Raw genomic sequence first — 27,958 nt, 5'->3', positions numbered from 1 at the left:
GAGGTTTCACCGATTTATTGTTTTGTTAATGTTTGTGCAAGGATAAGAGTAACAAAAATCTACAGACTAGACATGATAATATATCCTGTTCCTATCATACAATGTTATTTATACAAGTCTCCTTGAACAGTATGTATATATTCAATCCAATGTACCTATTACACTTTTAAGATATATTGATCATCCATATAAGACAGAGGACAAACACCAACAGTAAACGAGTTCCTCTAAACACCCACACAGCCTGAACTGACCATGTGCAATCTAGACATTATGTAAGCATCAAGGATACCGATGTGCTATATCATGTTTCTAGTACGACTTCATCAAAATGAACACAGAGCCTATAAATGCAGCACAGTTCCCTGTAGTGTTTTTAAGTGCATTAGTCACTTGAACTGGAGAAATGTGTACTTTATTGAGGTAACACAGCTTATCTTTTTTAAATATATATAGAGATTACTATATTCTAAGAACATTTTGGTGATTTTAATCTTTATTTCCGTGTGTTAGTTCGGGGTGGCATGTCTATAACGTCCACAATATTTGTCAATGTTCTCCGTGTGACTGTGTAGCCCTCCAGCTTGGTCGACTTCTGCGGTCCACTGACCTGTTCTGAGCTTAATGAAAAATATAGTTTGGGCTGAAACGAGTAGGATTTTGTTGCCTTAAAAAAAAAAGAAAAAATTGGAACGGCTTTCATGCAGCAAACACGATGAATTTATCAAACATCAGAATCACAATTTGTAAACCGTCCTGGTCCACTGCTGAGAAAATGCAACAAAGATGGGCAGAGTCTCGGGGGTGTTGCTGAACTGCTACCAGTTAATGTTGATGCTGCCACTGCTGGGCATTAAGTGGCCAAACTGCATCAGTACCACTTCTGATGCTCGTGAGTTTTCCTGTGACCGTTTCTTAAGAACTTCTTACTCTTGCGGAGAACTCTTCCAGCCCTTCGTACTTGGTATCTCTGGGTGGATCAGCTGAGTGTTTGGAGGCACTGCTGTACGCTGCAGTTTGGGTTTTTTATACTACCATTCTGATTTTTTTTTTTTACATTAATACATATCCAACATCGACTGGCCATTAGAAAAACTGCCACTTAATGCAGTTCTACCCTGGTTTTACCATTCATCCATTGGCTGTGTCTAAAATCACTCCCTTACTCACCTCTCCTCATAAAACTGAAACATTTACTCTATAATGAAGAATAAATATGTCCCTAGAAATCAGCATCATTTTGCATCATCACGAACAGGCGCGGTGTCGCAAAACTGCAATTTTTGCAGGAAAAAATTACTCTCTTTCATCCCATTAATAGATTTTTTGAGGGCGCTACATACAGTAGTTCCCCCACTCAGAATTCAGACACTGAAATAAATTGGCGGTAAGTTAATAAAGTGCGCAACATGGTAACTAGAGAGTGATTTCAGACACAACCTTACACTTGCTGGTATATGCTGGTATCGAAGCAAAATGGTGCCCACGGAGTTAGTTTAGATAGAATAGACTACACCGACCACCAGCACAGAACTGGATGTCGACATTATGAGTGGTGAGATATTCTCATAAGAGAACACGAACAAAGTCACAAAATCCGAGCTCACAGCATGTTTGCATCCTCTTAACACGAGATGTTCGTTGTCAGATTTCAGCAAACGGAGGCATTTTCCAGTGCATCCCTTCTTCATCCAGCATGGCTGTTCAGCCGGTAGCATTCTATAAAATTATTTTGTTGTATTTCTGTGTAATATTATAATGCAGTCCATCAACCAGTTTATGTGTTGGGCGCACAGTTGCCAGAAACCAGTAGCATCCATGCTACGCTATGGAAGGTTAGTAGTAAATAGTCATCATTCAGAACAGTTTCAGTTGTTGTTGTCAAAAGGAGGTGCAGGGGCATGATGGTAATCACAATCTCTTGGTATCCACTGTGGTTTTTTTTCGACCACTCGACTCCGACTGGAGCTACATGTGACCTTGTTTGTCTGAAGACGAGGAGGAGTTGGATGGTGATGGGGAGGGAGGTTTGGGAAAGACCCTGTCGGTGGGTGTGATGCCTGGGCTGCCCAGCCCAGAGGAACTGGAGCTGCTGGAGCGGTGCGGTCCCTGGCCTTGTCCAATCACAGGAGCAGGTCGGACGGGTCTGACAGGCGGCGGCCTCAGAGGCGCGCTCGGCCTACGTGCCGATATAGCGGGTTTAAAAGTGGTCATGGTCTCGGAGGAGGAGCTGCTGCTGCTACGCCGCTGGGCTGCATCTGGATCCCTGATCACCATGGTGTGGAGGGGACTTCCAGGCGGATCCTGGACCCCAGCGGTGTGTTTGAGGGGCTCCAATGTGTCCAACACGACATCGGGGGCATGTTTGGCCACATTCTGACGCTCCAGCTCACGCAGCTCATGGAGTGCTGTATTCATCGTTTTCTCTATGTCCTGACAAACATCAACAGAATGAAAATGATATTGACATTTTTTAAATGAACCTGATTTTTTATAATTAACAGCGTCCTACTTTAGTCAGATTCCAGACTGATAAATGCTTCTAATTCAGTTATTTATGTTCCCTCAGAGCAGTAATGTCTCAGAGCACCAGTAAGTGATTCACTGTTTGAATCTCAGGCTTCATACACTCTTATTGTTCAACCCTCTGATTAGTGGAGGAAAAAAAAACACTTTCAATTTCTATTTTCATTTAAAGTCATTATCCTATTAAAAATATGCTAAAATCCATTATGAATCAAATATTAAACAGTCCTTAAGGCAGTAAATGATGGTGTTCTTAATAATGAAGGTCTACCTGGAATATGGATCTATCGAAGTATAAGGTTTCCATCAACAAAAATCTAAATATTTGAAGAATGATGTGTGTATTGATTTGCCGGTATTAACTCACCTCAGCGAGGGCTTCAGCCTCGAGGGTTTTGTGATCTCCTAAACTTGCGTGCCGAGTGCTGCTGGGTGACGATCGTTGAGAGTGGCTGTCCATGAAGGCCTTTCTGTCGGGGTGGTTGATGCAGCCGGCACTGCCAAACGTGGCGAGACGCCGTTTCTCCGGACTGTCTGCCGGGCCTCTGCTAAGTGCTATTTTGTGTGGGCTGCAGGGCCGAGGCAGCACCCTAGGGGGCTCTGCAGGTCTGGTGGGGCTGTGACTGTCGGCACCGTTTCTGTGGCGAGGACCGGCAGCTCCATCTGACCGCATCCTCACCCTAAGAGAAAAAAGAAATCACAATTTCATGACTTTATTTTAAAAGATAGATTTTTGCTTCATAAAAATGCTTATTTTTTTGTATTTACCTTCCCAATGCCGCTCCAAATTGGCGCTCAGGTGTGTGTTCGCATGGAGATTGGTGGTCATTCCTGGAGGAGGGTCTGTCCTCATGGTGTGGTCCGCTGCTGGCTGCACTGTCAGTCCTCTGAAGGCTATCCGAGAACGCATCATCCCTGACACGGACAGACAGGAGGGATTGATTTCGATTAATGGCTTCCGCCCTCGGGAAATGTTGATATTGGCTTTTACTCTGAGAGATCGAACTTTGCAAAAGTTTAATCACTTGAACGGCACACAACCATCCTTCACAATTACATTCCTGCCCAAAAAGACACGGAAATGCCATCAGCACAATGGGCCTTATTACTTTTGCAGACAGAATGAATCGCTTGTCTGTCAGCGTAAGCCACTGTTGGCAGTACATACATCACCCTCCTTAATTTGGATTTAATTGCGTTACCTCGTTAACGCAACAAAACAGGGGCCTTTTACCCATACGGATCGTTATGAGGGTGCAGGTTTTATAAGGCCAAGCTTCTTTGAAAACCACAACACAGCTTGCAGGGATGGAAACATCCATTTTGGGAAAATAGAACAACATAAATAATGAGCAAACCCAAAGTAGCTGTTGTCCTGGTGGACGAGGTCACCTTTCTGCTGATTCTCAGATTCACGTGTTACTCACATGTCTTGTACCACGATGTACTGATGTGGAATCAGCCCGTCCACGCCGTTGTGCCGGCCCTCCCACCAGTCCTCAGAGGCTCGCAGGTAGAGCAACAGAGAGGCTCCCTTCTTGAAGGACAGCTCTCTTGGACTTCGGCCCACATAGTCAAACTTTGCGATGGCCTCGATCTGCTCCAGCTCTACGATACACAAGTACGACATGAAGAAATGTCCCGAGATGATACTTTTCAGTGTTTCTTACAGGCCTGTGTTTGCTGACTCACCTTCATCGCTAGTATTGGGTCCAGTACCGTTGTCTACCTCGTCAAGAGCCCCCGGCTCACTGTGGGGGCTTTCACTGAAACAGACATAACATTTATGCAAAGTTAGTATTAATGGAAATGAAAGAAGCCTTTTCCACATAATCAGATATTTCATAAATATACAGAATATATAGCATATTGTCTCAGCATTTAAGGGGAAAAATGGAAAGAGTATATTTTCTGCATCCGTTAAGCTGTCAGCTCTGAAAATGGATGGTAAATGGCTGCCTATAAATAGCAGCTTTTATACAAAGTGCTTCCCAATTTTTTTTTTTTTTTAAAGCCTCTTGTTCAGCCATTCAGACACACACAGACAATGCAACAGCCGCCACACAGACTCTGATACATAATGGACGCCGCTGTCTTGCACTCACCAGTACTCCTCGCCACCAGCCATGCACTTTTCATACACAGGTCCGTCCAACTCACGCTGGGCCGGGAAGATGACCTCATGGTGGACGATGACGGTCTTAATGATCTCGTTAACATGCGCCTGGCATGCCACGGGGTCCTGGTCGTCCGGTATTGGCATCAACGTGGGGCCGAAGCAAATGGCCAAGTTGTAGGGGTCCATCATGTTCTCGTCGCTGTACTGAGAAAGACTGGAAAGACGGGAAGGCAATGAGCGCTTATGGAGCCAATCAAACCGATGGCTTCCTTGTGGCAGGACTTACTGGTTTAGAAACGCAAACAGGTATCTCATGACGATGATCACGGGCCGCTGGAGGGTCACAACGATCTGCTGGAGGCGATGAGCTCTTTCTGAACCCTGGTCAAGCTCTGGGATAAAAGAGACAAAGAAAAAAAAAATGGGAAGATTACAGAAAGCTTCACCAAATAAAACGCTTCAGTGCATCAGATGTTTTCCTGGATCCCGACTCACTGGTTGTGGATATGAGGTCGAGGAAACGCTCTTTGGGGAACAGCGGGTTTTCCAGCCCTCTGAAGTAGAGCTTAAGAACGCCGGCCACAGAGTTGATGTCATGATCGGCCTGATCGTCCACCAGCGGATCCTCTCCTACAGACGCAGCATACATTTAATCCACTCATCAATCATTCATTATTATCAGCGTTCCTGTGACAACACGGATGCAGACTTCTTTATGCATATTTCACGTTGGGAGGTTAATATAAACATTGAGAGTGCCGTACTCTTTCCTCATTCATTACAACAAGATGCTGATCTTATGCATTATGCATGTTAAATGGTTTACATGTCCATTACAGGGTTACATGTGACACGCCGGCTCTTTACTTGCACTTTAGAGGCCCGTGGAAGAGACTGTGGCTTTTGAGGTGGACAAAACGCAATTTAAAATCAATCAGGAGAAGGAAGGCCAAACACACTGGGACTAACCTCTTTCAAATGCATTTTTAATATCGTTGACTTCGACCTGGGAGCCCGGGACTCGAAATATACCTTGCTGCTGAAGACCTGTGGACAAATTGATCCATGACATTAAAATGTACAAATGTCCTTTCATTGAATCTCTTTGTGCATTTAAAGTTTAAGAATAGAAAGCAGACCTCGAAGGATGAACACAGAACATAAAGCCTGAAGGTTAATGCACGTAAACAAACTAATCGTTTAAGTTAGGCTACGTTGTGACTTACAATATGTATGTGACAAAGAAAAATTTAATCTGGATATGAGAGACAGAAGGTGTCAGGTGTTACAGCTGCTAAATCTTGGTCAACATTCATTTTGTATTAAGGGATATTCATTACTGGATGAAATTTAAGTTAAAATGACATCTCTATCAAACATTTGTCATCATTCATGAGTTTAGGAAATCCTGTGTGCTTTTCAGCTAATTCAATAAAATGATTAACCAAATAAAATCGGATTATTTGTCCTGATTTGAACCAAATTGTTCCAAGAACTATGGAGCCACAGAAACATATACTAATAGTCTGACTATTAACTAATATAGTGGAGGTAATCATGTATTCTGATGAGTGAGTTCCTATGGTGAAAAAGAGCTATTTTTTGAAAATATGACCTGTAGATATCGTACATGCAAGCACCAGTTTTGTCTTTTAGTGGAAAGAAACCCATGAACAGAACATCGGGTAAACGTACCATACAGATTGATGTATCGAACGCAGCTCTCAACCACCACGGGGATCGGCTGCCCCGAGTCCTACCAGACAGATTCAAAAGATTATCATCTGAAGCACATGGACGGAAAAATAAGAAATCATAGAAAACAAATAGTCATGCCAGCAGGTTGTTATCACCAGAAGCTTAAAGAGGCAGCCCCTCAAATGAATTAACTTCACACAATTCAATGTTAATCATTTGATTTTTTTAAAAATAAAATAACTGATGTTAAAGTGTATAGAAGAAAAACAAGCAGAACAAAAATCATGTTAGTGTCTGCACACCGTTACTAGCACTACAGTCATTTCACAGGGAGGTGAGGTTTGGTTAGCATACTGAACACAGTGGGATTATCCCGCCCTGCTTAAAGACAGAGTACCTGACTCCTGGCACGGACATTCCTTCTTCCCCTGGGCAGAGAGCAGAAAGCCACGGAGACAGAGGAAGAGAGGCAACAACAACCACAACAGGTTAGTGAGAGAGACCGTACAGAGAGAGAGAAAGAGGAGGCCTGGCCTGACAGAATAGCCAAAGCATAAGTGCCTTGTGGGGGGTGAAACATGAGGATGTGGCGGGCGGAGTGTGTGGGAGGGGCGGGCCTGCCTGAGAAGGTGGGGAGGGTCTACATATAGTCAGGCATTTTTGTAGGGCTGCCAATAAACCAATTATTATGCATTAATGTGCCCATTAGTCTCCTGATGAATTGGTTGGATAAATTGTTTTGAAAGATGTCGGAATTTATTTATATATATATAGTGACAAATGACCACCGCCATTACAGAACAAACCTAAATATAGTCAGTTTATTATCATATAAGACAAATACAATTAGAACCTGGAACGTTCGGGATTTGTGCTTAAAAAATGAATTTAGCTTTTTTTTTCTTGTAGCTCTTTATTGGCATAGCCCGGCTGACATGGGGCCAAATTAATTCAGTGTCTGGAAGTTGGGAAGGGGATCGCAGGAGAACGGATGTTAAGCGCTTATGAAATCAAACCGGTTTCCAGAATGTGTTTGATTAGTTTTCACCCCACCCTGTCTTTATCCTGAACAACGAGGCTGTGAACACAAGGCAATGAGCAAGAGGAAAGTGCATGAGTGAGCCAACATTTGGGTAAAAAGAGTGGTCAAAGGCAAGAGAACCCCCCGAGGACCGCTAGCAGCTGAGCTCACGCAGACACAAAGAGCACAGATGGGCTAATACCTGAATGAAGGCCTCCATATTGCCGTTAAACAGCTTACGGTTAAAAATGGAGCGAGGTCTAGACTTCCGCATTCTCTGGGGTTTAGGGGGAAGAGTGGGGGGCCTGGAGAGATGGTGGGGGGGGGTGTACGGTTGATACAGGATAACATAAATGATAATGCAATAGGTATACACATCAAAATACAGACATTTACTTTTTTTTTTGCTCCTCCAAAAGGAGATCGATACCACTCTCACACAGTTTCTGATCATACGAAGCTGCAGACACCAATCAGTTAGCTTAGAAAAAGGCCATGTCAAGGTTTTACACGGTCTGTTTGTGGTAGCTTCATATTTAGCATGACACGGTGAGAGGGGTATAGATCGTCCAAGGTAACTCATGTCAAACTGTTCCTTTAAACTGACCCCAGAGCTGCCGTAGCAATCTTTATCAAAGTCAAACATAAGGACGACGGGGATTCTTCAAACACAAAATCCAATAAAGATTTGATTACATTTAACAGAACGTGCTCCAGTTGTAGTTAAAAGCCAAACACTTCTGTTCAACGTGTCACGAGCCTGGCGTGTCGATATTTGCTCATTTTCCGCTCACCGATTTTTTTATGGAAGAACAACTGCAGGATATTATCAATCTCCCTGGCATTTCATTTCTCAGTCACATATTTTTTTATGGATTTAAAAAAACAAGCACCACCTTCTCTGACTGGGATCACGCTGGATAAATAACAGAATCTTATTCCCACACTGGGATCTCATTCCTGCCACATTCAGGGGGGGGGGGACACGGGAAGGATTTAACACACCACTGCCCTACTTTTATTCACCCTCTTGTCACTGGACGTCTTACCTCGTCGTTCCATATTCAGCCCTCTCCCCTAAAAAAGGAAGAACAGCAGAGAAAAAGAGCTACGATTAGTATACGCTGGCCTTACAATCGCAGAAGTTAGCGGTGCGGTTGAGTGCTGGCCGACTACACGGGGGCTGGCAGATGGAGACGGAAAAGGGGAGTGATGAGAAAAACGGGCATCTATTCAGGCAGGCTCAATGGGGTGAGCGCCATGGCTGCGTTTGACTCGCCGCCAGGCAGCAGTCATTCAGCGGTTGCCCTAGAAACGGCACAAGAGCCCCAGAAGGGGATAACTTGTCTACTTGGTGAAGTGAAAATGTATCCAGGGGCAACAAGAGCGGGGAGGGGAGGGGGTTTTTGCAGGGAGCTGATTTGTGTACAGTGCAATGATTTCATGATATCCGCATCACTTCACACGGACCAATTAGGGCCTCGCTTTGATCAGGAAACGAGAAATGTCTGCTCAAGGATTACGTCGCGTGTCAAAGCGGCTTCCTGCAGCATACTACTTTATGTCAAACACCCCAAGGGGAACGTTTGAGTAGAAACATGTGGAATATGAACATGTTCTTCACTCTTTTGGCGTAAGTTAATGTATATAATAGGAGGACTATAGGAACAAAGTATGGCAAGAAAGAACACAACTCCTAGTCCAAGTTTTTTTCCTGTCTTTACCCTCTTTACAGCTCGTCAAGCTGTCAAGGGAATGACAGTATAACAGAGTCTGAAACCTGTGCTATGAGCCAGAGACGATAACCCAAAGCAGACGCTTTCAGTGACTATTTATGGTCCAAACATCGTCAAGCACATGATATTCATTAAACGCTATTTTGTATTCCGCAGAGAGACCCGGAACCATTACCAACACTTTCCACCCACTGACGTGTAAATTATAATTCTCACCTTCTCCGAGCGTCTGCTTCAGAAGGTCGTGCTTCGCCTGCAGTTTGATAATGAGATTGCTGCCATTCAAGTACTCCTTGTATTTCTTCAAAACAGAGACAAATAGCGTTATTTCACAGTCATACAGGATGTGCTCCAAGCAGCGTTGTGTGCTATCATTCGTCCGAGGACTCACGGTGAAGTAGAAGCCCTCGGTCTCCTGCTGATTGGCTCGTCTCTTCACGATGTTGGCCTTGCTCATGTAGGAGTCGGAGGAAGCCGATTTGACCGACTCCGTGGATTGGCTGTGGTGGAAGGCCTCCGAGACATCGAAGTCCTCGACGGTGAGCATGTCCTGGAGGGTCTGCATGGTGGCGTCGAGAGTCTTCCTCACCTGAAACACACACACACACATGAAATCACAGAAGTGAGCTGTAATATTTATACTTCCAATATATCTTCTCGGCGTCACACACGAGCTGTACGGTGTAAACAAGCCAGCACAGTCTGCCACTATATCACTGCAGGCCGTTTTCACAGCAGATTGACTGGCACGCTGTAAACAACGGACTAATTAGCTACCTGCCATGAGGCTTCGTGACATGAAACATTAACTATGTTCCTTCCATGTGAGGCGGTGTGCATTTCCATATTCGTGACAGACAGGCGCTGACACACATACACACCCAGATGACCTTTAAACAGGTCTGTGTGAGTCACGGTGGCCTTGGTGGCTCCAGGCCAGGAGGCCGGGGAGCATGCTGGGGTTCCACCCCCCCACCCCCCCTCCCTAGTGGAGGCAGGAGACTGGATCAGAGTCGATTAATGATAGAAGATGAACCTGAATGCAGGGGGACGGTTCAGAAGACTGGCTGTTTGCTGTTACACGATAGGAGTGACAGAAGTGAGGATGTTGGATGAGTGATACTCTGCAAGAGTGTCATTTTTAACACGATATATTGCACATCATTTCTAACTGAAGCAGCCTTTTCAAATTTTGTGTTTCAGAAGAAATTTTGAGAAATACGCTTATCTCTTTTTAGCTGAAATGGATAAGAAGATTGTCACGTTTTGGATTAATGTGAAAAACATCCAGAGCCCCAAAGCATTTCATTGTGTCATAAACATATAGAGCAGCAGATATGCATCATTAAGACATCTCCCAGTTCTGCTCTCCGAGGTCTCACGTGATCGATCTTTTGAAACGATAACGCATTAATTTCCTGCCACAGTATTTTGCAATAACCTGGTGATATGCAATCGCCTCTACATTTTTAAATGTCTGTCACTTAGACATTTTTGTGCACGCCATGCCATGTGCATGTCTTTTTAATGATTTTTAACATCTTTCTTTCTCTATTATTTTTTGCTAGATGCAGCTGGGACACCAAATGGTTCCTTTCAACTTTGTCATCTGAAATGATTTCCCCAGCTCCATAGGAACCATCCGGCCACATACATGAATGCATTTAATGTTTAACCTCTTCGTTTTCGATCCTCAGCGTGGCCAGGCGAGACTGCAGCTGGTGGTAGCGCATCAAGAGCTCCGTCTGGACGGGCTGCTGTGCACTCACCTGACACACCTGGCGTCAAGACAGAAAGGGATGATTTAACATAGAACTGCAACTCAAACTACTAAAAACTACAAACGAATAAACGACGTTCTGACTCACCTCATCCCCCATGTGTGGCTGACAGTCGAAGCGTGCCGGAGGACAGAAGATCTGGCTGTGTGCGTCCATACATTTCAGCTTGTCCCCTCTGGTGTCCATGGCGTCTACTGCTCCCTCCAGCAGGTCCAAACCCTCGTGGCGAGACGTCTCCAGACTGTACTCTGCAGACAGGTAGGTCCTCAGGGTGCGTGCCAGGCTCGCATGGAAACCTAAGTCGCAACACTGTGGACAAGAAGTCAAACATTACGTAGCCATAAACCAAGAAACGGCCTCGGATTTACAAACGTGGCCCTGAGAATTAAAAGGAAGTCCTTCCAACATTTGCATTTTTTTTTGTCTCAGACAGTAATGACTTACATCGATCATGTCGGAGACATCGTGGATGTAGTATTTGGCCACCAGGGCGTTGGTCGCCGCCAGATTGAGAAGATAGTCGTTCCGAGCCTTTGTGCATTTCAGTTTGTTTTCAGAGTACTTGGCTTGTCTCTGGGGAGCGAGGGGAAGAGTCCCATAAATGCCACGCTGGACAACAGATCCCTAATGCACTCAAAGGATGGATTACTACATCAATCTGATTCCATCATTACAAATGCATTTGAGTGTGGATGCTATGCCTGAAAACAGAACAGACCTTCTCCTTCATTTTCTCCATCTTCTTGACGGAGCTGCGTCGCTGCGGACGCTCGTCATGACCGTAGCGCAGCAGGCCTGAGCCCGTGTCGTTGGCCTTGCCGATGTGCTTCTCCTCCTGCTTCTCGGCCTCCTTCAGCTTGCTCTCGGCACTGAGGCTCTCAGAGTGGTACATGTGGTACGTCTTCATCACCTGGAACAACACACATCTCCAGTCAAACAAGGACTTGTTAACAGGGAAAGAAACTCTGAGGCGGGATACGAGATGTATGAAGAACCACATGTTGAAATGTTAGAAATCTACCTAAATCAACACTATTTATCACAAGCGGGGCAGCAAGTAAACAAACAATGGATTCACATGGAAATACAGAACATAAATATTGTACAACATAAATATTAATAGCAAAACTAAAAAGCAGCAGTGGCCAGTCGATAGCTCGCCAAATGTTTTCAACACCATGAAGGCACGATGTGTCAAAATGTGCCAAAAAATGTGCCAAAACGGGGAAGCGTATCATTTATAAAACACAAAGAAATTAACCATATTCTTTTGCTTAAATTGCTGCTGGAATAAAAACAAACTTCCCGTTGACAAAGGAGTGTTAAAATAGTGTTCAAAAAGTATAAACCATCACCATGTATTCTACCATCTACCCCAAAGGAGTTTTATTTATGCAGGCAAATTACATAGTTGTTAAATAAAATGTTCAGGTTATCAATTTTATGACCACGTCATCAAGATAAGGTGAATTAATGTTTCATTCTCCCCAACAGAGCTGGATGTGTTGTGCTGGATGCATCGCTCTTAAGCGTCTACATTTATTTTCAGCTTAAAAAGGAGCTCACAACGTAAAGCATTGCCATCGCTGCTCGACTTGCTTTAGAGGAATTTGTCGCTGATCTTCGTGAACAGATTCATGTTCTGATGGCTGATGGTTTAACTAGTAATGAAAAAAAAAAAAAGGTACAACGAAACAGCAGCTGCTCCTCCATGATTCACTCTAAAGCTCCGGTTTCCCAGCAACCCCGACTGAAGCCGACGTGCAAAGGACAGCGAGATCGATCAGCGGGGGGAGGAAGGAGGCTCCAAAGTGACAGAGAGCAACCTTCCCTGCTTCCCGCGAAACAAGAAACTACTTGATTTCCACTAAACTCCAGCAGCCGATCAATAGCTAAAGCAACAAACCAGCAGGCCGACAAAGATTAATCCACCTGATTAATCCACCAATTTAACTTATAACTGATAATACACACAACAAACACAAGTTGTTTAAGATCCATAACTTTCGCCCAAATTTTAACAGACTATTGCAATTTCTATGCTGTTAGCTGCAGACATTTAATAATGCATGAATCCCAGAGAGGGAAAATCAATATCAGTGAAGCAGTAAAGTGCAGTATAATGTTACATGTGAGATGTGGTTTACTGCATGGGAGCAGTCGGTGCACACATGAAACATACATCTTTTGACGAGTCATCAATAATCACCGACAGTTTTCTGATATATTACTTTAATATAATAATAATATCTCTTTTATAAACTATTTATAACAAACACAACCCATGTTACAGTATCGCTGCTACAGTAATTTGCTATTTTCTGCAAAAGATCATATCACCACTAAGCAGCTTAAATCTGAAAGCATTACAGAGAAGGTTCAACTATAATTATAGCATAGTCATAATCAATTTTACAGCACCATGATAAATGTGTCTTAAATACGAGGCCTAACCTTGCCCAAGGTGATTGATTATTCACAGAATTTAAATCAATAACATTCTATATGTACTGCAGATGATTATGTTTCTTTTTTTAAATAAAATAATGAATTAAGCAGAAAGGGAGTATTACCTGTATAGAATTAAATCCTATAGAGTGTACAAGTATGATTAAAATTACAATACATCAGAAAATGAAAACTCCTGCACAACCATTGGAGCATCTAGTTGTGACTCAGCATTTTTACAACCTATCAAACTTCATTTTAGGAGTTTATGTGCAATATTAAACAGACGTTACAGCTATTTAAAGTGTAGGATATTTCCTCGTTTGCCTAACGATATCCTTGCTCTCATTCCCCCGTCGTCTGTTCGCTCTTAAGCAGCTTTTAAAATGAGCTCCGTTTTACTCCGCCAACTTGCTGCATGTTTTGTCGCATAATTAGCCGATTCTTTTTTTTTTTGCAGATTATCTGTTGAACAACAACTAACGATGATTATACCACTGAGCGATAAGACCCAGAAGGAGGCACTCGTGTGTGTCCCGCGCCGTACAGCCGATGATATCATCGGTTTGTTTTTCTTCAGCCAAACGAGGAGGCATCAGCACCGAGCACAGCTGTTGTGTGTTTAATGCCATGTCTCTCCACTGTTTCCACACGGGGGTGTCTATTGCATGTGCGGTACAACGTGTAACAATAAACAGAGTGGCAAACACGCAGTCGTGTACCGCTAGCTGATGCTACGACTGTGGTCCAGTGTTTGCAGTGCACCTCTGCGACGCAGACTGCTGAGTCAGCATTGAAGCACTGCCAGGGGCAAGAACGCTCTCCCCTTCAACTGATGGAGACATTCACAGCGGGGGGAAGAATGCAAATTTTGGTCCTTTGGCGACCTCAGGAGATGGAAGAAATGACCTGTTAGAGGGCTGCACTGCTGATGAGGCAGATCTGCAGCGTGCAGCGTCAGGCCAGCTGTTCTACAGGCTACAGGTTCGGGTCTGGACTAGAGCTCTGGCTCGGGGGTGCTGCAGGCAAAGACACGTTAGGCATGAAGCCGCAATGATAATCGTTTCAACTCACAGTGTAGAGTTCGTTGGTGACTTTCACCAACTCCTCGTGCATCTGCACCCCGATGTCTTTGCTCTGCAAAAGAGAAAACGGTTTCGTGTGAAAGCAGGTATTCAAACATCCCAGACTAAAAACAGAATTACCTCCCTGCATGGAAAAGCTAAAAGGCTGTGTGCCGGTTACGTTTTCTTTGTGAGGGATGTCAGCCGGCGTTGAAACACCGTCATTACTCGGCACCAGAAAAGATCTAACACAATGCCCAAAGTGCACATGCAGACACAAATAGAACAGTACAGTAACTGCAGAGCATTTCCAAAAAGGAGTTGTGTCACAGTTTCAGCTCAGTTACGGGGCCTAAGAGCCTGTGATGAGTTGGACATGTCCCATGACAGGGCTTATAGCCCAGGAGGAGGAATGAGGCCGGTGGAGAGTGACTCTAGAAATCCTGTTGAGGGGATGTGGAGCGACGCTGAGCCACATCAATCCCGTCTTTTTTGCCACCTCACAGAGACTTCTCGTCAAAACGGCAACCTTGCATTTTCACATGCGACAAGTATTAAATTCCAGCACATCCAGTGCATCTCGCATACGACTTTGACTGAACCAAAACGGCAGAGTTGATTCGTTCCCTTCCCCCGCATGTGTAATTCATTAGCGAGTGAGACTGCACTGCAGCTGAACCGGGATGCCACGGCATAACGGGATTATTGTTTTGGAAGAACTTCGTCAGAATTTGAGCTAACTTCTTGCAGAGGGAGACAGTTTTTCCCTGCAGACGGCTATTAGTCCGCCTTTTTCTACGCTGGCCGCAAGCCATCCCGGTCGCGTGAAGGCTCCCGGGTCCCCTAAGGGGCATAAATTACTGGAGACTCCCGCCGCTGTCAAACGATACTGATCTAGGATCCCCAAGGCAGATTGTTCATCACCGCCTCTGAACCACAGCCACTCTGCTACTCTCACACGGACTATATATGTCATACTGTACATGTGCCTTATGTTGCTGTGGGAGTAAAAGCAAGCACAAGAGCATTAGGACAAATGCATCCTATGACATTAGCATTGTGATAGAACAGAAGCACGATGCATCTAATTCCCCTTCTCTCTCTCCGCAGGTCACTGGATAAGTCCTAGTTAATGTGAATTTGGTGTGAAATGGAACGAGTGGGAGGATGGGAAACAAGAGTGATGAGGTGTAAAGTGCATATACATGGTTAGTGATCTAAATAGGGAGCTAGCTGAGCATGATACTGAGAATGACAATACACATGATGAATGGGGGAGGCTCAAAAGAGAAGAAACTCTCTCACCGACTGTGTTGAAGTTAAACTGTAGACACGTGAGACACTAACAATAGCCAGGGTCGACTGTTGTCCATATAATAGTGGTGGGAATCTTTGGGGGTGTCACGATCTGATTCCGATTCTTGAGGTCCCGATTAGAAATCGATTTTCGATTCAAAACGATTCACGATTAAAAATCTTTTTTTTTTTTAAGTACATTATACACAGATCATTTAAATGTTTAAAATAATTAAATAATAATGTAAATACACAAAGGCAAAAATAATATTAATTCACGTTTTACTTGCAGAAAAAAAAATGTAAAAAGTTTTATCATTAAAAAAAATTAAAAATGAATCGATTTGGAATCATAGAAAACAAGAATTGCGCTTTCTACATGAATTGATTTTCTCCCCCACCCCTTCAATACAATGTCATATCATGAGGAAACTTGTGATTTATACCCCTCGTGCTTGCTGGGAATAGTCACCCTTAATGGCCATTGTTAAGACTAGGCTGTAAAGTGGCTGTGAGCACCAGGCAATCAAACAGCCTGCTGTAACCAACATTAGTCACATCAAGAGAAAAAGACGCTGATCACGAGTCAGAAGAGCCTCTGAAGGAATATCCTGTGTACGTCCTGATGCATACATATCTTTACATATTTGTGCCGGCATGGCGTCAAGTTCCCGGCCGTGGGCATCGGTCACGCGGCCTTGAGCGGACGACTTCTGTGACTGTGTGCGTTAGTAACGGTCGGGGGTTAGGCGCCCTCATCCATTTCATTCAGATTCTGACCTTTTTGAAGAGTCTGATGACATCCTCGCCCACGTGTGCCAGGCGCACAATGACGTTGTTGTTGTAGATGTCGCTGAGAGTGGCGTGGTCTCTGCTCTCACGCCTGGTCTGGTCCAAGACCAAATACCAGCAGTTCACAGTGGAGAGGAGATTGTGGTCCTTTCTGAAACGGAGAAGGAAAGACTTCACATAGATGGACGGACACATGGGGGTGGGTAAAAATATCAATACGGCAATATATCGCGATACTTTGCCGCCCAATACAATATAGATTTTTAAACTCAAAAAGATCGAAAAAAAAAAAAAGATCCATGTTTAGAAGCGTTGTGAATGCAGTACTTTATCCTTTTTCATTTTATTTTCAATATTTATTCCAGTGAATTTCATGGGAAATACTAAAATGGAGAGGCTGTTTTGAATTAAATAGTTAAAGTTAGTAGATAAATAGATCAATACCATCTGATGTACATATACAGGTACTTGTGTTTTCATCTTTATTTCTATCGCAATATCGTGATATGTATCGTATCGTGTCCAAAGTATCGTGATACGTATCGTGTCGTGAGGTTCTTGCCAATACTTGATTATCCTCAAAACAAAGAGTTTGTTTGTCTTCTTGTGTCTTTAAAAAGCTTGTATCTGTTTTTCTGACCTCCAACAAGTCTGACTGCAGTATAAAAGTGGTGCATCGTACATATTTGTACACACGGCCTGCATACCAGCTGTGTGTGAAAAAACATTTTGCTCCTGGCTGATAGCTGGTCTTTGCTGAGATCCAACTTTATTTCTCCTTGAATGACTGTTGAGATGAGAAGACCGAAGAAGTTGAGATGATTGATCATAACACCATTCAAAGGGAAGTTGACACACAGGCAGCTGATGTCTCTGCTGATAAGCAAACCTCAGACAGCGAGGAAGTTGCAGTTGCGCAAAGATGATTATGATGTGTGAATTCATGAATAGTTAGCTATTACCTACTTTTATAACTCACCAGCTGAATTCAAACCAAGAATCCAATCCAGCACCATGAAAAACAGTAGTAGAGGTTGCAGACCTACAGGTCTACTTTTATTTATACCAAGAGCCGTCATATACAGACACGTATGTACATGAAATATGTATTAAAATCACCCGGGGAGCCACGTTGGGTTCAGTGTCTCGCTCAAGAACACTTTGACATGCTAGTAGCTGCTGGGGATCAAACCGCCAACCTTGTGGATAAAAGACAATATGCTCTACGTTCCAGAAACAGTCCTATTTAAAGGCATGGAGAACCCCAAGGTCATATTCTGGGGTTTTCATTCTTCTGTATCTTGCATCTGCTGTCAAATAATACATTACCACTGTATTTGTTTCTGTTGTAACTCTCAACTCTAAAATCATATACCATCGACAGTATGACTCCTATTAAAAACTAGTGCTGCAGTATCGAATGCTGTCTGGAAAGTCTAATAAATGATTCCAAATAATTGGTCGGACTCTCTGCAAATCAATGATTCACGGTGGCATATTAGACTTTAGCTTGAGTCAGAACGCAGCAGTTATTTTTGACTCTAATCTCCGTTTTGAAGATCATATTAAAAAAAATAGTCCTGACTTTCCTGTCAACTGCTTAAATAGAGGTTTATTCATGCTTTTCTTTTCTTTTAGAATTATGACTGATTCATGTTTGGTGAAGCTCACTCTGATCGCACCATAACAGAAATCCACATTGTAACTCCCTCCATGTCACCAAAACAATGCTAAAAAGAGTTAGGTTGCACTAATATGCGATTTTAATATTTATATACACTGTTAAAAAGTAAATTAAGTCAGCTATGAACCGTCATGTTTACAAGGATGTGATCTATTAATTTCTTCCAGATCTGAATGCCACATTTACAGTTGGATTCTAATTCTAACAGTGTTGACTCTCAGTTCATGTTGTGTGTTGACAGCGAGTTAAAAAGAGTGTGTCAGAGAGTGTCTTCATTCCTCCTTTCATCTTTTAACACTTTGATGAAAAAACATGAACAAGCTATCCCCATAGGCCCTCCTTTCAAGCAGAGCAGGTGTTTGATCCTGTACACGAGGTGCCAGGAACCTGGCTGTAAATCTTGGGCTGTTGGCTGCTCCTGAATAAGGACCAGAGCGTGGTATCGAGGACACAAAAGGAGCCGATGCAGAATGGCTCATGAAAGATGAGGGTTTTCAACACACCAGCCTTCAAAAAGCACATGAATACCTGCTCCGCCAACGATGAGTGGCACCAGCCAGCTGAGCTCCAGTGAACCGGTAACACATCACATGTAACTTCTAGTATTGCACATGTTGGATTCTTCAAAATGACTACACGGCATCGCGTTCTCTTGCGATCCCATTTTTGCTGCAGTCTCTCTATTATAGTTGGTTTTGAAAATGTTCCTTGACGATCTCCTGCCAGTCGTTTTATTAGATCCGACCTCAGAAATGAAAATCCGAACAGATCCTGGAGGAAAGAAGGGCACTGAGGATTTGTAGGGTTTTTCGCTAAGTTCTTTTTTTTTTAAGTAAAATTAAACAAAAGAGACCACGTGGGATTATTAATGCCAGACTTTGATGGTCCATTGAGGTCTGTGAGTGTGAATCCGGCAGACAGATAAAATTATGACCATTTAATGTGACGGGGGGGAATCTGGGGCAGCCGGGTGTAGAGAGAAGTCATGCGATGTGAGTGTCTTCCAGGGGTCTCCCTTTGAGGGAACGCTCCATTTATCAATATTATACCATCTTTGCTGCAGCGCGCTGCTTTGTGAGGCAAGTTCGATTTCCTGTACTGCTAATTCAATACCACTACACCGGGTATCAGACAAGGGCAGATTCTTCGGATTGATTTTCATTTGACTAATTACTCAACATCCACTTCTTAGCCTCAATCCGTCTATTTCCAATTTGAAGAGAAAACTTTTACGCTCAAAGTTTTCATTGAATGTACTTTCTGATTATTCATTTTGTCTTTATTTATGACCCCCGATGCAAATACGCCACATGGCCGTGGGGCAGCAGATACAATCGTAAAAAATTACCCCGGAAGTCACGGCGAACCGCAGGCCAGTCAGAGCGTCTAAGCAGCGATTCCTCTACATGCTGAAGGGTATGTTTGTTTCACGTACAGGGATCTCTCAGACACAAACATTTAATAAAGTTAAATCAAGCCGAGTAAAATAGTCCATATTGGAGTTTTCAGACACCGACCGTAACCTCAAATTTGTTTTCTTTGTCCGTTGAGAAAATATGAGTATTTGGGGAGCAGTCTAGCATGAAGTGGAGTGTGAGAATGGAAATGAAATGACACATAGAAAAGACAGGGGTGGGGGGGGTCTGACCTAGTTGGGAGGAACACAGCAGCCCGAGGCCACAAGCTTCCTTGGCCTTGGCTTCATTTCAGGTCATTTCTCCTGCTTTATCCTCTCCTTTTTGTTGTGCATCCCTCCTCTGCCTTCCCCTGTTCTCTTTTTCCATCCCTCTGCTCGTCGCGAGTGATCAGTATGAAATATGCAGCAGTTGTTTTATCGGTCAAACATATGTGATACAGACGCTCCGGTGCTTAGCAGACAGCGCTCGGCAGACAGCCGGGACTCACTTGAAGTGATGGTGCTCTCTCGAGGTGCGGATCTTGGCGGAGTAGCGCTCGGCCAGTTTGTCCAGGCCTCTGGAGTACTCGAGCTGGAGTTCGGCCTTTCGACGGAAGAACTCCTGCAGGTCCTGCAGCAGCTGCAGCCGGGACTCCGACTGCTGCTCCAGACAACGGAACTGCTCCACCAGCTGGTTACGGATCTCTGCATAGCAAAAACAAAAAAGGGAGAGACCACCTTCAGAATACAGAGAGCCTCTCTTTGGGGATCGGGCTTTCATGCTGAGTTTCACTTCTGCCTGCCAACCAGTGTTAAGGGTCAACATTTAACCCACAGTTCCACAGCGGATGTAGTAAATACAAAATATGTGAGGGCAGTCGAGCATAAGCACTAATAACAAAACAAAGTCATCATAATTTGATTAAAATCGATGTCAAAGTGCGTTCGTCCACTGTGTGTGTGTGTGTGTGTGTGTGTGTGTGTGTGTGTGTGTGGGAGGGAGTGTGGGGATGTCTAAAATGGTGGGGCAGCACGTGCATATGAGATGCATGTCTGATGATTGCAGCAGACAGCACGGAAAATATAAAATAGGTCAGCTTCTCAAAATGCATTGTGCTGAGTGAGCCTTCAGAGAAGTTTGTCTTGAGAAAACAAATTGCGGGCATTCTTTCGATTATAAGGTTTCTGTGGTTTTCTGCTCATGGGAGGTTTCGGAAACTCACTGCTCCTATTCATAGGCTGAGAATGAGGAGAAATTAGGTTTTGCTGGACATGTTGGAAAAAGCGGTTGATGTGGCATTTAGAAATATTTTTTTTTCTTTTTTTCTTCATTTTAATATCTCAAATTGGTAAAAAAATGTTTTCCTCCGTTTGTTTTGTTCAAGTTCGTCTGAGGTAAGCTTCATGATTTAACTTCATCCTGTGCTGAAAATGCTCCTGCTGGAGCTCGTCTGTTAAGAGAATAGTTCATTCACAGTCGGGGTGAAAACAAAATCTAATTTGTTTTAAATGACCAGGAATAAATCCAGCTTGTACTGGTAGTTGTTCCTGTTGAGCTCTGGGATTTCAGATGATAAAAATGTCCGCTGAAGTAATAACATCACTTTTCCGGTCTTATATTAACACCGAAAAGGACCACAAATAACATTTTATTTCATCCATATTTACTGTTTATTGCAAGCTTGTCATAAATCCAGTGGCTAAGAGGCTGCAGAATGTGTGGCTGAAGACGAGCCGTAAATCACACCAGAGCCTGGGGGATGACCGATATGGCTGACATCACAGTACAAGAATATCTCGAATAAAATACTCCAAATTAACGCTGAAAGCAATAAACTGATCCTTCGTTATGAATAACATAAGCTCAAACTTGTATGTCACCGTAAATATTTATTTTGTTCACTTTAATTACAAAAAATCTATTATTTTGAGGACAGATTTCTCGAACACCACAAAATCTAAATTTTGAGCTGTGGATTACATACAGTAAGGGGGGGGGGGGGGGGGGGGCATCGAGATGGCTGAAGATTCCATTATGACAGACTGTTACAACCACGCACATAATTACTGCACACTGAAAGAAACTCTGTAGAAATGTATCAATGGAAAAAAGATGGCCCAGCGAAAGAAAAGCCCTCTTGTTCGCTCCTAAATGCCGTTTCTGTATCAACAATAAAGGATTTAAAAAATGCCTCCCCGATCATCATCGTGTGCGAGCGAATATGTGAATGAAAGAGCGAAGGAAGACAGAGTAAATATGTAGTCCCTTGCCGTTTGGAGATGTACCCCTATACGGTCCCCATAGTTGCCCAGTTGCCTGGTTACGCCTCTGGAGGCATCTCAACGAGAGCGAGCCAGTTCCCTGTTCTGAGTCGCAGCAGTCAGTCCGTTTAGCATAATAGCCGAGGACGAGGGCAACTTTCTCCGCTTTGAAACACTCAATAAATCAGCCTGCGCTGATGAACGAGGCAGCAATCAGGTTTAATATAGAAATAACTGTCACGGCGATGTACTCCTGTGCTAAAATAGACCACAGGACAACACAATGTGCCTGCTTGATCACTCTTAAATCATACAGTGGCAGAATAAAAAGAACAATAGACAATATGACGAGCAAATTCAAATTGATTTAACTGCACGATTTTATCAGCGAGAGATCAAATAGACTCACAATATTTGCATTCGCTCTCCTGCGAGCATGTTATTTTTAGAGCTTAAACGGGACTGTGCAATACTGTGCTTCATTCAATGAATGATTCAAGCCTTTGCAGACTAATGCATAATTACAAGGGAGCTGGCGAGGAGTTCAAGTGAATAATATACGGCGAAGCAAGCCTCAAAAGCTAAACACGGCCTCTTATCCGTCTTTTTATTGATGACACAATGGCACAGATGTCTCGAGAATGAGATGCGGAGTCGGCATGCTACACCAGGTTCTCCGCCTGGGAACAGCATGCAGTCGAAATGAATAGAATGTTCCACACCCAAAGGCTTGTAGACATTCCACTAATCGGTCTTTACTCGTTTGTAATGTTTGTTCCTCCTCTAACCTCATATTGTTTCATGTCCTCGTGACTTTTCAGAAGCATTTTGAGAAGTCCCGGAGACGAGCCACCCAGATCGTCCCTCACCTTTAACATCCCTTCACATCACCCCACGTCGTTCAGGCACGTCTGAAGGTTGAAGGGGGAAAGTACAAACCACCATTCAAACCACGTCAGACCACATCCATCCTGCCAAATTCAGAAAACGGCACGTCTGCAGAGGCTATACGTGCTTTTGGGGTGGGATATTGGCCGCTGCTGCACTGCAAGGCTGCCAGTCAGGCCCCTGCAATGCAACAGAGAGCACCTAATATCACATAGTGAGGACTCCCTGTCACCGTGGTAGCTCAAATTAGCCTAGCATCGCCATTGCAATGGCCAGCAGCAGTCTGGGGGGGCCGTGTCTGCGGTTAGCCATGCGTGGCTAGTCACACGGCCTAACCCAGACTGACACGCCGACATCATTTGCTCCAAATCAAGGGCTTCGTTCTGTGAACACTTGTCTTCTGAATGCAGTAATGGCGACGGTATGCCTTTACTGTCTCTTTGCTTGAGTTCACATTCATTCCTCTCTCTCTCTCTCTCTCCTCCCGTATGAAGATCTCTAACAAGGAAAAGCATCGCAATTTGTGCAACCGTAGGACGGGGAAATAAAGCATATAGCGTTCAAAGTGGTTCTCTCTTTAAACCTTATATCGCTCAATTCCAGGTATGCACCTGTCACGATAACAAGGCCTGCTTCCCAGACACCGGAAACAACAGATATTGTTCCACCGTCGGATGACATTTCAAGGCAGCATTCTTTCTTGATGATGAATACAGACAAGAGGGCTGTGTCTACACCCTCCTCCTGGTGGAACGCAGTGAATACGGTGACGGGAGGAGTGAAGCGCTACTTAGCGACAGTCAGATTGTCACCAAGCAAGTACAAGCTCATTAAAGTGTTTTTATGCGTTAGCAACAGATATCCATCTGAAGTCAACTTCCTCATTGCCAGGTTTCCTTAGCAACAGCCAACCTTACAAGTTACAATCGAATCGATTAGATCAATTTTATAATAGAAGAAAACGGCTACGACTCCAAACAGATCAGATGGCATTAAAGACAATATGTGGCCTACAAGGGTTTTTGGTTTCAGGATCATGCTACAAACATATAAATACATTTAGTGATTCAGGAGGAGAAATGACGTCACAAGCCAGAAAAACATGCTTCTGATGACTGATGAATGTTGTGATACTCAGCAGTATCTGACTGACATTCAGTCATCGATGAATCAGGAGTGACATGTGACAATAATCCCAAACACAGGTCCAGACCCGTACAAGCTTGGGGCTCCGAACACACATCACGAAGCGTCGTCTCAATGTGACTGCGACCTTTGCCGTGTGGCGAAATGCAGTAGGTTGAAAAAAATAACGCATTAGGTTTGTGCCCGATTGAACTGATGCAGCAACTCAGCGTTATCGGAGGCCAGTGTCAGTGTCAGAGTAAAGCCCCCACTGATCTAAGCCCAGTTTGCAAATGAGCTTAAAATGTCAGCTTAAAAGCTTTTCCTGAAACTGAGACGAGAGACTGTGATGGCTCTCTCACTGCCACAAAGCTGGAGACCAGAGAGAGAGAGGTGTGTGTGTGTGTTTGCCTGTCAAGGAGTCAAACAAATAAACAGACAAAGACGGAATAACAGGGAGAAGGAAAACCACCTCTGTCTATGTATTTGGGTGTGATATCATAGTAATAAGAACATATATATATATATATATATATGTTAATAACCGATGTCAAACATGAATGTAAGATCTTTAAAAACGTGCAGAAGTATGACAGTTTAATTATCGTTTTCTTGGCGAGTCAAACGAAATGATTCCCACCCCTCTCATGTCTGTGTACTCTATATGATGCTTCAACCTGCAGCCAGTTAGCTTAGCTTAGCATTACCACTGGAAACAGCCCAAAGACAACCAAATATGCCTACAGGCTTCTTCTAGAACTCAGATAAACACATTACATCTCGTTTGATTGTAAAAACGTGCATTTATGCACATTTAATTTGCAGCACATTACCTACGTGGCACGCAGTCGATACCAATTATGCTAATTCTCCGACAGTTTGTGGACCTCACTTGGAATTTTGCACACCTTGATAATGAATTCACTTAATGCTTTTAATTGGTGCTTTCTCTGCCAAAATCAACTTTTGTTGATTGGGTGTTTTAGAGTATACTGCGGTCTTATGGGGCGATTTTTAACCAAAAGGGTCTGCACAGAGGCCCGTCCTGTACCCTGTACTGTATGAAGATGATCTGGGGTGACCTTATTCTACACTGAAACAATTAGCTTGACACCAGACAAGCATCCCTACAGTCTAAAAACACTAATAAAGCAGCTTAAAAAGCTAACTTCCATTAGCCCCGTCTGTCTCTGTGAATAAAACCTGACACATCATACAGGGCCAAACCCCGGTGATGCAGAAAAGGCGTTAAAGTTCCCGCTGCTAAAAAAAAAAAAAGAGGGCCGAGAGGACAATCCACCTACACCATCCTGCACCGTCTCTTCCAATACAGTAGTGTCACTGTCCCCTCCTCTCTCTCCCGGTGGCTCATCTTAGTCTCATATTTAGCGACGGACACTAAAATCCTTTCATGCTTCATAATTCATACAGACGGCATTCATTATGTATGGACTTTCTGAACTGTTTGCCTTGTGATCTTCCAAAAGGAAGAATTCCTCAATCGTCCTGCACTAACAAATGACACAGGTTTTACAACAACGACGCTCAATGCATATCCCAAAACTTCATTTCTAGGGAAGAAGTTGCACTCAAAGAGCGTTCTGCATAATGAACTCGGGTGCATGACCTCCAGTCTCCTGGGAGGATTAGTCAAGGTGAATTGGTGCATTCCCCTGTTGGGTGTGCAGCATCGGGAACAGCCTCACACAGAAATACCAGCTGCACTTTGAAACTGATCATCAGACAAGGCGCTACAGCTGACTTGGCCTCACATACAGGGCTTGGCATGTTAACGAACACACAGAGAGAAAACCAGTTCGGCCAAGTTGCATCTTACATCATTTGAATCAAGTAATAGCCTTATCCCAAAAGAAGAAGATGACATATGAGGCATTCTCCAAAGATATATGTACAAAAAAAATGGCTGTCATCTATAACTATGCAATCTGTCCCGCCCCACAGCACTGCACACCGAAAGCCATATAAAGCGTGTGGTAAAGTTACGCATTAGTGGCTCGCCACGCAGCGTAAAGAGCGAGCGCGGCCCTTTGCGCGTTACCAACCTTTCACTTGGGTTTCATATTCGGCAATAATCTCTTTGTCCTTCTTGACTTTCGCGTGAGATGACATGTTTGAGGCAGAAGAGAGAGAGAGAAAGAGGAGGAGGGGGGGATTGTGCAATCCTCAGGCAGGAATCTGCGTCTCGGTGGCCACGATGCAGCGCCCCGTCTGCGGTCCTCCTCTCACGGGTAGTTGGGCAACAATCAGATGCGGATCATCGCCCGCGTTGTCACACGAACTTCGCGGATCTATAATAATAATAAAATAAAAAATATATCTATATAGAGAGAGAGAGAAAAGGGCGCTCGAGGCTCCCGAGGGATCGCTGCGCTGCTGCGTTCGAGGCGACGTCGGAAGCTAAAAGTGCATAGTGATCTCCGTCCCTGACCACTCCTCTCCGGCTCTGCTCCTCGGCGAATCGGGAAACAATTCACGTCTGGCGTGCATGTCAGGGAGCCTGTGGTGGAGCTGAGAGAAGAACAGCCACGGCGATAAAACTGTCCACTCTCTCTCTATCTCTCTCTATCTCTCTCTCTCTCTGCAAGTTCAATGCTGCTGCAGGAAAAAAAAAAAAAAAAGGCTGAATGGATGTGAAAGTCAATCTGAGACTCCTCCCCCTAACCCCCTCCCTCCCTCTCTCTCTCGCCACTTTTCTCCTCATGGATGATTTAAGATTCGTCTGAGTGAACTGATGCAAACCTTCCCCTGATCTCTTGTTACTCCACGGCAGGAAGGAGGCACGCATGGTTCGTTGGCGGTGAGGCTTTGAGGACATTCTATTACTAGGATTAGTTGTCCAACATGGTCATGCAGTTGATCATTTGTATTGATTGTGATATTGATTATTTGGATCCTGTCATTCCCAACATGGCTCAGACACAGAGGCGATTCTAGAGTCTGTTGGGGCCCCAAGCAAAATTTTCAGTGGGGCCCTTCCGACTAAACAATAACAATAATAATCTTCTAAATAATCTGACGCCAACGAAAGATGTATGAAACCAACGTTTTTTATATTCAAAATGTGCATATATAAATGTCAAGAACAATAAAAACAATATAATAATCATTTTCCATCAGCTTCTTTTCCATAGCAGTCCACAGGTTGACGTGAAATCAAATTGATTTTTTAAACATTCATAAAACAGCCCTCGGGCCGAGTCTCGGGGGCCCCCTGGCAACTCGGGGCCCCAAGCAGTTGCCTGCCTTGCCTGTTCACAAACAGCGCCTCTGCTCAGACACACAGAACACCAGCCTGTTAGAAAGCGTGACATGGTGGCATCTCCATAGGGCAATGCAAATAAAAGGCATTATTTGATTTTTGAAGACTTATTAGTCACTCTGACACCATAATGACAAAATTAGCATACTTAATAATTCTGAAAAATGACAAGATGAAGAGAAGTAATTGGCGATAGGGACTGGAAGACTGCAGGAGCAGTTCAGTTTCATAATGTGTCACTACTGACCACACAATGTCAGTGTCCCAATGCAATCACAAAATCACCAAATGATGCAAGAACTAACGCTCCAAAACAACAGCTTTGTCTTTAACGTCAGCAAAACTGGAGTGGTGGATTCTTCCTGAGTGTGACGGAGACAACTGACACCACAGGAACATATTTCTGAGGTGTTACAACTGACTGACTGATGCTATTCTGCACAACGCTCGGGTAAAGTTGATGGATCATCTCCCCAGGGAAAGTCCTGATAGCTCAATGTGCCACACTCTCTCTCTCTTGCTGTCTCAGTGCTCATCACTGCAGCGGTTTTCTGACAAACGCTGTCAAATAACTTCCTGTGGCTTCTCAAGTACTATTGTGTGCTAAACGTCTTCGATCTTCCAACAACCCCAAAAAATGTGTTTTTGCCTCAAAGCAATGAGACAATAAACTGGTGTATGGGACAGCAATAATGGAGCACTCTCGTTTTGAGCCCGCAATTTGAATTGTGTGAAGAAATCCTTCTCTGCCTTCGCACCTAATTTCTCAGGAAATCTGTGTACCGTCAGCCTGCGACAACTGCTCACGCTGGGAGCGAGCCCAGGAGAAATCTACCATTCGG

The 27,958-nt window shown here is 43.9% G+C and overlaps 1 protein-coding gene across 2 annotated transcripts; it reads right to left on the bottom strand.

Moving 5' to 3' along the window:
- Positions 1 to 26,425, bottom strand: LOC311031284 (SLIT-ROBO Rho GTPase-activating protein 3-like). Of its 2 annotated transcripts, none has more exons than XM_084037496.1 (22): positions 25,900 to 26,425; positions 20,071 to 20,266; positions 16,470 to 16,632; positions 14,404 to 14,466; positions 11,600 to 11,791; positions 11,326 to 11,454; positions 10,969 to 11,190; positions 10,777 to 10,878; positions 9,492 to 9,689; positions 9,317 to 9,401; positions 8,414 to 8,441; positions 7,567 to 7,669; positions 6,341 to 6,401; positions 5,615 to 5,692; positions 5,141 to 5,275; positions 4,932 to 5,037; positions 4,632 to 4,859; positions 4,219 to 4,292; positions 3,954 to 4,134; positions 3,295 to 3,441; positions 2,894 to 3,206; positions 1 to 2,433 (listed from the first exon to the last, which is right to left on the bottom strand). In XM_084037496.1, exons 1-22 carry the CDS (start codon positions 25,964 to 25,966, stop codon positions 1,969 to 1,971), a joined length of 3,336 nt encoding a protein of 1,111 aa, XP_083893622.1. In that variant the 5' UTR covers positions 25,967 to 26,425; the 3' UTR covers positions 1 to 1,968. The 2 variants fall into 2 exon arrangements, with proteins under 2 accessions (XP_083893622.1, XP_083893623.1); XM_084037497.1 differs by lacking the exon at positions 7,567 to 7,669 and adding an exon at positions 6,741 to 6,771.
- Positions 26,426 to 27,958: the final 1,533 nt, after the last annotated feature.

Source organism: Eutrigla gurnardus, assembly GCF_963514095.1.
Source record: "Eutrigla gurnardus genome assembly, chromosome: 2".
Taxonomy (NCBI): domain Eukaryota; kingdom Metazoa; phylum Chordata; class Actinopteri; order Perciformes; family Triglidae; genus Eutrigla; species Eutrigla gurnardus.
Note: the sequence above shows the minus strand (reverse complement) of the source record. Positions and strands in the feature narration are given on the sequence as shown.

Excerpts from the sequence above, each read along its gene's own strand:
- LOC311031284 (XM_084037496.1), bottom strand. The coding sequence starts at position 25,966 with ATGTCATCTCACGCGAAAGTCAAGAAGGACAAAGAGATTATTGCCGAA. Across the intron at positions 10,879-10,968 it reads AGCCACACATGGGGGATGAG|GTGTGTCAGGTGAGTGCACA; the intron begins GTGAGTCAGAAC and ends TCTTGACGCCAG. Across the intron at positions 5,276-5,614 it reads TAAAAATGCATTTGAAAGAG|GAGAGGATCCGCTGGTGGAC; the intron begins GTTAGTCCCAGT and ends CTGCGTCTGTAG.